The sequence below is a fragment of the Lissotriton vulgaris genome, chromosome 3_1 (genome assembly GCF_964263255.1).
Source record: "Lissotriton vulgaris chromosome 3_1, aLisVul1.2, whole genome shotgun sequence".
In the NCBI taxonomy this organism is placed as follows: Eukaryota; Metazoa; Chordata; class Amphibia; order Caudata; family Salamandridae; genus Lissotriton; species Lissotriton vulgaris.
Window position 1 is genome coordinate 1,957,544,312 of NC_141689.1, and position 12,049 is coordinate 1,957,556,360.

The 12,049-nt window shown below is 45.5% G+C and overlaps 1 protein-coding gene across 2 annotated transcripts in view; it reads left to right on the plus strand.

Annotated features, from left to right (window-relative positions):
- The first annotated feature begins 355 nt into the window (after window positions 1-355).
- The window catches only part of GALNT7 (polypeptide N-acetylgalactosaminyltransferase 7), a 579,585-nt gene continuing 567,891 nt past the window's right edge, over window positions 356-12,049 (plus strand). The window contains exon 1 of one of the 2 annotated variants that reach the window (XM_086962434.1): window positions 356-1,075. In XM_086962434.1, coding sequence (XP_086818560.1) covers window positions 944-1,075 — 132 coding nt within the window. In that variant the 5' untranslated portion in view covers window positions 356-943. The remainder of the gene's footprint in view (window positions 1,076-12,049) is intronic. The other variant, XM_086962435.1, reaches the window with a different exon arrangement.

Below are 12,049 nucleotides of genomic sequence, written 5' to 3' on the forward strand. Positions count from 1 at the left end.
GTCCACGCTATATAAAAACGCATAAATAAATAAATAAAAATAAAATTATATTAATTAGTGGCTAGTTTAAACCATGAAACACCCTCTTTTTTGTCACATAATGTTGGCAAGATTCGGGACTTGTACGTATACCTAAAATGACGGTGGGTGGGGAGTTACCAAGCTTCTACCACCTGCTGTAAAAATGTCTGTAATGACTGTTACACCTGTCAGACATGCAAGCAGCTATAGTTGTGGACAGTATGAGATGAAACTTTAAACAAGAGAAGGGACGTTGGGAGATTAAGCAGCTAAAACTATGGCTAATCCGAGCTGGAGGGTGCGTGGTTGTGTTCGTATCCGCGTGTAGGTGAGAGGGCAGGGCTGGAGGAGCGGCGGGCGCTGACAGACTTGCACTGAGCCCTGGCCGCTCAGTCAACAGGGCTCTTCTCGAGGAGGCAGGTAGCGCCTTGTTTGCCTCCAGCGCCTACACGGCGCCTTCTTAATCAATTTAATCTGTTTGCTTTAGGAGGGGGCGAGCAGAACCGCAGCGGCAGTCTAGCGGAGGGGTCTCTCATAGGGTTGACAACACAGTGACAACATAGGAACAGCAAAATCAGCCACGTGGAGCAGCCCAAGGGGACTTCCTGGAACACATCCTGATCTGCGAGGGACCAGGAGGAGGAGGAGGGGAGGTGCTGCCCTAGAGAAGGGCGAGAAAGATCCGGGCTGGGGTGAGAAAGGCGCTGCGCGGATCACACACTGAAGGAAAAGTTTATCGTATGCAGAAGAGCAAGCAGGGGGCAGCACCGCTGCAGGAGACGCGCAGCAGAGCGGCCGGGCACCGGGAGCAGCAGAGCCGGGGGAAGGAGCGGACTGTAATCCGGAAGAGCCGAGGGGCGGAGGAGGGAGCGAGGCTGCGAGCCGGGGGGGAGCGAGTGGGGCCGAGGGCAGGCAGCGGACGATGCGGCTGAAGGTGGGCTTCCTCCTGCGCAGTGTGCTGGTGATCGGCACGTTCCTCGGGCTGGTGCTGCTCTGGGCTTCCATGTCCCCCAAGGTGACGGACGAGGCCGGGGCCCCTGTGGCCGGAGTGCGGGTGAGTGCAGCATGGCGACGCCGCGAAGGGGGCTCTGGGAAACCGGATCTTGGACCGCCAGGCGCGGGGATGCCGGGCCTTGTTTCCGGGGATAAAGGGGGTTGTGATGGGGCAGGGCTTGGTTGAGGGTGTCCGTGTCTACGCTGTGCTCAAAGGGTGCTGTGTGTGTGTGTGTGTACCCGGCTGTGCGGGGCCTGAGCTTTGTGACAAACGGCGGTGCTTCCGCCGTCCGGGGTTACTATGGAGACCAAACAAGAGTCAGCGGGGACGGGTGTGAGGGCACGAAGGAGTGCGGGCCGGGGAGTGATTGTGATGCCGGGGGACGGTGGTTAACTGTGGGAGGCAGGGCAAAGATTCTCGGCAGTTGTATATTGGTTGGGGAAAAAGGTTGACGTTATCACGGCAAAGGTGATGAATGCGAAATAAAAAGGGTGACGACTGTCATTTGGTTCGGCGGTGACAAGGTTAAGGGGTGACGATTGTGGGGAGGTAAAGATGGAGGCAAATGTAAGTAAGCGGAGGGGGTCAAGATGAGGACCGTGGGCAGATGAGGATGAGACCTAGGGACGTATGTGGTATGTTTAACGAGAGGGGACAGAGTGGGAGTTACTACTGACTCAGACGGGGTGGGGCAGATTAAGGTGAGGCCAAGAGTGGTGTGTTGGTGAGAACTGGTGGGCAGTCGTGGGGGTGATTGAAATGAGCAGGGTCAGTCGGAGGTGAGGACTGGGAGCAGTTATGGGTGAGGTCTGGGGCATTTAGGTTTGAGGGCTGGTCTGTTGGAGTGAGAATTTAGGGCAATCTGTGGTGAGGGCAGAAGGCAATCAAGGATGAGGACTTGCGGTTGACGTGGAGCTGATGTACAATCGGGGGTATGACTGGGGCAAATGGAGGTGAGCAGGGCAATCAAGGGTGAGAACATCAGGTAATAACTGAGTGTTCAGGCGGGGTGGTGACTTAGACTTAAGAGCAAAACCAGGACTTGTAGCAGTCTAGTGAAAATGTGGGTAAGACTGTGACAAATATAGATGAGGACCGGGCAATCTAGGCGAGTACTGAAGAACTGGTGTAATTGGGTGAGGATTTGGATCTGCCGGGGTGTAAACTGGAGTAATTAGGTGTTAAAATTGTGAACAAATGGAGGTGAGGACTTGGGAAAACTGGAAGTGAGCACTGGGGCGAATGAAGTTTTAGGGAAAAAATGGATGCGAGGATGGGGGTGCAAAAACTGGGGAAAACAGTGCTATAGAGGATGTTGAGTACTCGGGGGCTGTGGAGTTTAAGGACTGCCAGGGGCCAAGAAGGAGCTGTTGGGCAGAGTGAAATGGGGACTTTGAAGGGGCAAATGTTGAAAGCACTAGGAGGCAAAGCATTTTATCACTGAAGATTCAGCACAGTGACAACCGTGTTTTGTCGAGGTATGCTAAAAGGGGCTAGGTCTGTGGTTTAAGGGTAACAATTAGGATTTCAGAGGGGCAGTAGTCAGATAGGGGTGAGGTACAAATGAATGAGAAATAGTGGTGAGTCCTGGAAACATGGGGTAAGGGCTAGGGTCTTGGAGAATAGTCAGAAGGTGTTGATGAATGAGTGTTAGGAGTGGTAATGACTAGAAATTTAGGGATTGAGGATGGGGCAGGAAGAGGTGAAGTGTGGGACAGATGTGGGTGAGGACTTTAGGCGAGGAGTGAAGAAAGGGGGCATAGGGTGGAAAGACATGAATAGAGGTGTGAGGACTATTGCCAGAAGCTGTGAGTGCCAAGAAAAAGATACAGAGAGTTGAATGAGAGTTAAACAATTACTAGGGTAGTATAGTCATGGTAACAAGGAGCTTGGACTGTAGATTTGGAGGGCATCAGAGCGGGCGAAGGGAGGTTAGGGGTATGGGTGAGGACTCTGGTACAAGTGAGTGGGGTGGTCTGTGATCAAGAAGAGCTGCCTAAGCCTGGAGGGAGCATACACAAAGTTGAGAATCCCACTGTGATCAGAGAAGGGTATGACCTAGGCCAGAAAGTGCATGGGACCATCGGCTTTTCAAAAGACTACACAAGGAGATGATGGACGGAGCATTGAAACTTTTCACCCACCCCCAATTACAGATCTGGGTTGAATCCATCATCATTCTTTAGCTCACTTTGCCAGTTCAGTTCAGGCTCAGCTATATGCAGATCAGTCTTGAAACTGTGCCTCATGGGAACAGTCCAGCCCGAACTGCCAAGCCAGGTCTTCCCTGAGCCGGAAACAAGCATCCTGGGAGCGGTTTTGAGGTAACGCCCCTTATCAGCCAGGCTAGCTAGAATCCTGTGGCAAAGTGAGCAAGGGACCCACGTCTGGGCATACCCTGCCAACTTAGGCCAAACAAAGCAAACATAAGGAGATGATGGGCAGAGCATTGAAACCTTTCAGACACTCACCCCGAGTCACAGATCTGGGTTGAATCCATCATCGTTCTTTAGCTCCCTTTGCCACCTCAGTTCAGATCCATCTGTATGAAAAGCAGTCTTGAACCTATGACCCAGATCTTTGTGACTGGGCTTGAATGTTTGCATTGTTCAGCAATGCGTCCATCAATAGCTTTTTTGCATTTGTAGCCCTAAGTGGGAAGGGAATGCCCAGACGGGGGTCCTGTGCTTACTGCACCATTGGTTTCAAGCTAGCCTAGCTGATGAGGGGTGATGCCCCGAAACCGGTCCCAGGATACTTGTTTCCGGTCCAGTGAGGACCTGGCTTGGCAGTTTGGTCTGGACTGTTCCCATGAAGCACAGGGTCAAGACTGATTTGCATATGGCTGGACCCAAACTGGGGTGGTGTGGTGAGTAAAAGAATGATGGATTAAGCCCACATCTTTGTGACTGGGGGTGAATGTTTGTATTGTTCAGCCTTCCGTCTATCAATTTTTTCTTTTGCACTTTTCAAAAGACGTACAGTTTGAGAAAGAAGAACTTGGGCACAGGATTCAAAGCGAGGCTTGAGGGTTTACATAGGTGATACATTCTGGGTTTAGTGTTGAAAAAATATTTGCTGGATGAATTGGATATTTACTTAGCAACTAATACAAATGCCTAAGGCGTGCTGTATAATCAAATGTTTATACCATGATAAAGCATTCAGTACAATTCAATCAAATAAGTACTACAGTATTAAGAAATATCATAAAATATTGGATAAAACGAAATGTAAGCATTACAACAAAAAAACAAAAAAAAGTACATTTTGAACTCAAGTTCCTTTAAGGTGATATTCTGTTCAATCAAAGTGGATAAACCGGGTCCAAATAAAGGTGAAAACTATGAAGCGATGTCAACAAACACTTTAAATACCCAGATTGATGAACAGTGGCACCTCCATAGACCTGGTGCAGTCATAAAGTCTGCATCTTCCAGATGAGACTAGTGGTTGTGTAGGTCCTGGAGGAATAGGGAAAATACCAGGTCGTTTTGGGGTTAGAGAAGAGACTTCATCTTTTTAAGTGCTGGATCATTTTAGGTGGTGAATCAGAAGTGGAAATACTTGGGTCTTGGATCGGAAAGAGTAAGGCAGCAGGTGAGGAGAAAGTGGCAATGCGAGTTGTCATGGATACATACATTTGCTCTTTTGTTTCTAGAATAATACACATATTGTGTGCTTTTGGAATGGTTCTGGAGTTAAAATGCAAATGAGTCCGGTGGGTTTCGGGATTAAAAGATAGAGGGGTTGTGGGGGTTCTTGGGATAATGGGAGATACAATGTGGGTTTTACAGGCTCAGAACTAGTGGAGTGAGAGCTAAGGAGTAAAATTAGACATGTGGGTTCTAGGATGTAATTGCAATAGGGTGTTGAGATGAATGAAAAACAGCTGTGGAGTTTGGAAAAGACTAACTGTCCGATGTTTAGGGACAGGTAGAAGGCACACTATTAGGCTTGGGTCACTTTAGAAGGAACAGCATGAAAGCCTGTAGCACGAAAGGAACCCTTCAGAAATGGTGGAGATAAAAGCAATACATTTAAAAAGGGGAAAAAAGCAATAACAGACATAGGTGTAGTGGTTAAATAAGTAAGAAAAAAAGCCTAGGACCATCTGAGGTCTGTGTGTCAAGAACACGCAGGAAGTCATTTTTTCTCGGTGGTACTGCTCTGCATTCTTTTTTTGCAACTCCCCTCCACCCCCCTCCCCCACCCCCGTCAATCCCAAATGTACCTTACTTTCTGAGTGCTATGCAGCAGTTGTTTCTCGTGAATGTTGTAATTATTGGTTTCTGGTTGGACCACATAGGCTGTCTGACTTGCATTGCTTGAGTTGCTGGAAAGCATTGTTACTTGGCATTAAAAGTACCACTCCAGAAACAAGAGGCAGGAAATTGTCTGACTGTATTGGTACCTGCTTTTAAATATGTGCCTAAAAGAAGGGGGTTCGGGAATAGGTTTGCGAGCTCAGGTCTACATGTAGCAGATGCCAACGGGGGCAGAAAGAAATGCGTCATCCTGAATCAATAAATGACAAAGAACACAGAGAGGTTCATAGGGGGGCCAACTAGGCCCAGAGGCAAGGGAGGGAGCATAGTTGATTCTTAGTGCACTGAATCTCTCATTTACACAGTCTGACCCGACGGACTCATTGTGGCCAGGCCCTTGACAGAACTTTCTCCATCCCCCAAAGTTGATCCCCTTTTGATTGCCCCCAGCTTCCGCCACTATCTCACTCAACAATACCATCGCCGCTCTTTCATCCACTTACCTCTCCCCCATGTCTACACTAGTTTCCCTCAAGGACCCCGTTCGTATCTGCGCTTGCTATCGACGGTGTTTTTTTTTTTTTTTTACCCCTGGTGATGCACGTGGGTGTCTCTGGTTTACTGGCAGGACGTTATCTGGTAACTATCAGTAAAAGCCAAATGAGGGGTCTGGACTAGTTCCATAACACATTTCTTGCCCTGCGACTCGGCCTCTCTGAACAGCCACCTCCACACTGTGCTAATGGCGTGAACAGGCTTGACCCGCCCTCTATACAAGAGTACGTGGAAAAAGACTCTCTGTGCCACCTCAGCCCTCGGTGCATGTGTGACCTTGGTACTGCACTTGTTTCATTTCCTGCCGCTGCAGCCTTTTCACTTTCCATCCTGCTCCCGCTTTATATAGTTGCGCTTCCTTTTTTTTGGGGGGGGGGGGGGAGGAGGGGGAGAGGGGGTGTATGGCAGGGGCCTAGGGTTTGTTCTCTCCGTTCATTTACTGCTACGCCATTAAATCCCAAACTCTCGCAATTGTAACATGGATCCTCTGATATTAAAACAGTGGTCCGATTAACCTAATTTCTGATAAAAAAACTGATCAACCCTACCGAACAACCGTCAGTCGGTACACGTAAGACACAACAAAGGCCTTCCAAGGTCAATTCATTTTACTTTCACACGAACATATCAAACCGGTTCTAAGCTAAACATGAATCATCTATCTACCAGCCTCTCACAATATTAAACCGACGAACAAGACAAGTCGAATAATTGCTCAGCCAGTTCCTCTTAAAGTGGTGCTCAGATTGGGAAAGCACGTACATGCCATAATAATGGTTGTAAACCTAGTCGAATGTCAGACTGTAACACTTGTTGACTCTTACCTGGTTTTGGATCGGTGGTATTATGTTACAACAGGAAACCAGTCTTTTTTTATTCTCAAACGAGGGTAAAACTGTAAACAAGCAGAGATGTGAAATAGATTAAAGATGTTAATTTTTTTTTATATATGATCAACCGATGGCTGGTTAGTTACTAGTGCTTGCAGAATTTTCAGAAGTTGAGTTATGAAATGAGCCGCAAATTGTGGTTTAAGGACTGCAAATCCCTCTATTTGCAGCATCAATTTTTTTGTCTCATTCTGATTTTCTCTGTTGTTTATTTACTTCTCATCTTTTTATATCATCCAAACACTTCGAGGCTGCTGTGACATTTTGTAATGGTGCAGCTCTTGCTAGTCTATGGCAGGTATAGGTGATACAGCTGGTGCCACATGAAAAGTGTCTTGTTTACCAGGTATTATATAGACGTTTGCAGTCCCAAGCGTCCTTTGTTGATGTGGCGGTATAAGATCAGCAAAGATGAAAAGGGGTGAAGCAGTAGATACTTTACCATGGGCAAGATCGGTTAGAGCTCGGTCCAGTGCTAGGCGGGCAGCCTATCCTAACCTAAAGGTGAATCCACCTCCCCCGACTTTCAGCCAAGATCTATCTCGTTTGTCACTCCTCCATATTATACATGTAGCTGGATTGCAACTGAGATAGATTGTAAGTTGTGTACAAAACAAAACTCTCTGTAATACAAATAATCAGTTACAAGAAAGTGCTGATGTAACTGTTTTGACAGCTTTTCTATATAATTTGGCCGGTATGTGCTTGTTATAGTTTTCAGCTAAGGGCAACTCTTTCATAATGGCTATGTGTGGCTTCTTAGGAAGAACTTGTCAAACCAGCCTGCCTGGTGAGGTAAGAACATTTTCAAAGCAATATACACTGCTATTTTGGGATTCTAAGGATCTCCAATTAGCAAGATTTACGCGGAATGACTACAGCAAAGGCTTATGCTGTTGCTAGGTTTAAGTTGGCCACTACAATTTTGTAGAAGAACTTCAAGGTTTGACACACCCACATAATGACTTTGACTTTGTAATTTACAAGCTCATTTAAAGGTGATGTATAAGGTACGCCTCCTAAAAGGTGCATTGAAGTTTGAAGTTTGAAGAAGCCGGCACCAGGATATCATTCTTTAAGTAATGAACAGTTCGCCTGAATACTGATGGCTTGACAGATGTTATATTTAAAAATATAGTGTCGACTTACATAGTGCTCGATCCCTTCTGGGCTAGGCCACATGTAACATACAGATATCTGGCGTAGGCAACCAGTCCAGTGACCTATCCTGTGTGCCACTCTAAGAATAATAGGATGGTGGCAGAGATTCTAGCAAAGTTGTAATTTGTATTAGTATCCTTTCGGATTTCAGTATACTGATGCCATTTTCCAGTATGAGTATGTTCCTGTTTCCTGTTAGGCTTGTCTACGTTTTGACTCACCTTTCCAAATGTTAACGTTGCAAGGCATGCCAAAAACTCATACATAACCCTGTTATCTCATAGCAACACAAACGTTTAAGCCATACAGACCAATAACCATGGGAGGCAGGACCGTTTTTTTGTTGGAGGAAAATGATGTGGCAGGTTTATTTCACAAAGTAATGGACCCGCAAAAGAAGATGGATTGAGGTCTCAGCTTGAGTTAGGCCTCCTGCTCTTTTCACCAGATGTGCCCCTAATAAGGAGGAGGGAGGGGATCCCTATTGGTGTAACTCCCAGTATGGTACAGCCTTCTGTTGCTCAACCCTGGAGCATGGGCTAATGAGACCTAAAAAGGAGGTGAGGTTGAGAGGGGGACAAACACAACGCTCTGTCGCTTTAAAACTTTATGTACACATGGCTGCTCAGATATACTTGCTGCTATATACGGTGTTGTATGTTTAATAAAAAGAGATTTGAAAAAAAATCTGTCGGATGGAGGTTTGGAAAGGGGTTGGGGTGTGTTAGCAGTGAAATGCAGAGGCTAAGATGTAGCCCACCAACCATATCGCCCCTCATGAGACAAGGGCAGCCACACAGCAGGGAACATTTCCCATTCCTTAGACGGCTTCTTCTGAAACGGTTTACATTTGACAGTAGTAAAACCAAAAGTATGTTTTAATCAAATAGGTTTTGTTTTAAGCTGCATTCTCGATTTTTCATCTGTTTACATTTGTGAAGTTTTGACTAATTTGGTAGTCTCTCGGAAATGCATTGCCTTCAAGTTTAATGATGTGCCCCATGGAGTGGTCTTAAGCCTCAAATTGTTTCTGTAAGTCGTATTTTACACACCGTGTCAAATAAAAAGCTTTTTATTTGCGAAACAGGCTCTGTTAGTCCCACAGCAAGGCTTCTGTGGAATGTCTCCTTATTTAAAGGAATGCTTGTTAACATACCAACGCTGTCCACCAATGCATACAACATAAGCACTGGTGGTGCATGTTTGTGAGATGTACACTTTGCTATTGACACGTGCTCTTTTGGTCTGACGAGGGAGCCATAAGCTCTCGAGAGCCTTGTCGTGTGCGGTATGAAAGTCTGTACACAGCGCCGCTCTCACCTTTTCGTTCCGGCAGTGCTCACGGTTCGTTCCAATTGGAAAGGTCTGTAAATGGAGTGCACCAGGAAGTTAAGTACCTAGTGTGCCTACGTGGAACTCCTGTAATTGCCTCTCCCATAAATCTCCGAAGGCCAGCTCAGCTTATGCATACAGAAATACTCTGATACGGCTCAGCAGACATTATGACAGCACCCAGCTAGGCTTATCTCTCTGTAACAAGCCAGATAGCGTTTTTATTACCACGTGTAAACGAGTACTTGTTGGGCAGAGGAAAGGAGGCTGAGCTCGAGGTTCCCAGCAGCGGGAAACTCTCAACTATTCTAATTTCCCAGAGAACAGTTCACCCCAGGCCTCTATTAGTCGGGTGACCAGGCGTCCCTGTTTTGATAGGACGGTCCCTGTCCCTGTCCCTGTCCCAGCAAATTTCAAGAAATTTAGCTCATGTCCCCTTTTTTGGAGAGGGTCGACTGAAAACGGTGGGAGGTGTTTTTAATGTTTTACAAAGCAGGGATACTGAGCAGTTGTTGCAAGAAAGCAATTTAATTAACAAGCAAGCTACTGGGCTTAAAAAATTGGATTTTATGTATGTTCTTACTGCCTGTTCTGCAATTCTCTGCTGAGGAGCGCTCTCATTGCTTAAAGTAAAATTGCAGTCCTTCTTCTATTTTTGTGAAATGTCCCAGTTTTTGGCTTTAAAATTCTGGTCACCCTATCTATTAGGCTTTGCAATGTTTCTTTAAATGTCAATGTTGGCTGTGCTTGGCATTCCTTTCTCTGAAGCCCGTAGCTTCTTTGTAGCTGCTTTGAAGTCCTGCATTTTAGTTATGCAGAAGTTGGCTACGCTCAGATTTTCTTGCAGTACACGAGAGGACTGACCAAGGGGACATTGGGAATGCGGACATCTCGGAAAACTGCTTATTGACCTAAAAATGGAGGAATGGCGCATGAGCAGCTGTACCTGCATTGATAAAGTAGCCACAGATAGTTATATAGGAGCTATTTAATTTTGTCTTCTGTGAAGAATCGCGTCAACACTAGTAAGTGTTAGAAAACGTGTCAGTTGAGTCATGGAAAAAAAGCTGGATCTTTGAGATGCAAAGTGTTGTAACTGTATGCTTCCAACAAAGTGTTGTAACTGTATGCTTCCAACAAAGTGTTGTAACTATATGCTTCCAACACAGTGTTGTAACTATATGCTTCCAATGTCACACTAGCAGACAGAGACATCTTAAATGTCACAGGTAAAGATTTGGACCCTAAATGTTCTTGGTCGCTCACCTGTGAGTGCGGCAGTGTTTCTGCAGTACCCTTCTGTGAGGCATTTTTTTGATAAACAAACTTTATTGAATTTTAGGCCACAGGAGTTGGCTATATGGAAACAAGCAAATACGACACTTGAGTAGTACATTATGGAATAACACACCACGACCAAGTGAAATGACAGTTCAATTGTATGGAAATGCAAACACTGCCCTGTAGGGCATTTTAACGCTAGGATATGCGAAGGTACCTTTTGTAGCATATTTAGTGTCAAGCAAGGCAAAATGCCTAGTACAGTAGCTTCATTTAAATATATGGCATGCCTGAGAACAGGCTTGGTTTATTTGTTATGCCCCTGAAGAAGGATTTCTGAGGGCAGTCAAAGTTCTGAGGGTGATGTTTCTATAGTGTAACACTGGCTTTGTATTTTCTGCTGCCACCAGAGTCTTCAGAAGTGCATTAGAACAGTGCACTAAAATGAAGTCTTGAAGTGATGACGCAATAAGAAAGTTGGTGAAACTGTATATTTTGTTGTTGTTTATAGAACCATACCAAATTTAGTTCACCTTAAAAACACTTTGTAGCAATGGTCCCCTGTATCATGCTCTGTGACAGGGAAGAAGTCTTACAGAATCACAGGATATTGAACCAACACCTAAACTCAAACCTGGTTCCTCAGTTCCATAATCGTCATCCCTGACTGTAATGCCAGGGGGGAGAGAATGTGGCGTTACGGCCAGAACTGCACACTTTGGAGCAGGCGAGTCTTGGCGTCAGCACAACATCCTGTGATTCTGGGCAAATCACTTCATCTCCCCATGGCTAAAATAAAAAAAATAACGTGATCCTGTGTAATGTAACTACTGCTCATGTAAAGCGCTCCAAAATCATTTGGTCGATTTTGCACTATATAAAACTGCAACAAAAAAATAAATTACAAGGAGTGAATAATGGCCCTGCTGTTTTGGTGGGCAGTTCAGGGATGATCCACATTTATGCACAAAGAGAACTATGGTGGCAGTGGTATATAAAAGTGCTGCACATCCAAAGACAGGGTATGTAACAGCATGCAAAGTAACACGTGCTCAAAAGGCCAAAACACTATGCCACCAAGCTAGTGGGAACTCTCCACAAAAAAGAAAACTGTTTCAAATAGTATAAATACATTAGTAGACCCAGAATACTACAAAGAGTCCTTTGTTGGTCTGCTGTTGAAACTGGTCCAATTTTATTGCTGGAAAGACTCAACTCATCCAATCAGGAGCACTGCTTTTGAATGAGAAGAGGGAGGTAAGCCATTAAATCAAGAACAGACACCTAAGAGAGCAACAAAGCCATACAGTCTTGAGCAAGAGGCTGATCCATGCCCACTCTAATCATATCTGGAAACAGACAGCTAATGCTGCCTGTAGCTGATACCAAAAATATTTTTGGAGTTTTGTCTATCCTCGTGTTAGATGGAGAGCATTTAAAGTAGTTGTGGACCTGCACTTTATTTTCTCGTACTGCTATAGGCTTGAAGTGCACCTAGCAGGCGCATCTCTATAAATGCTCATCTAGGCGTTTGCTATGTTGTTTGT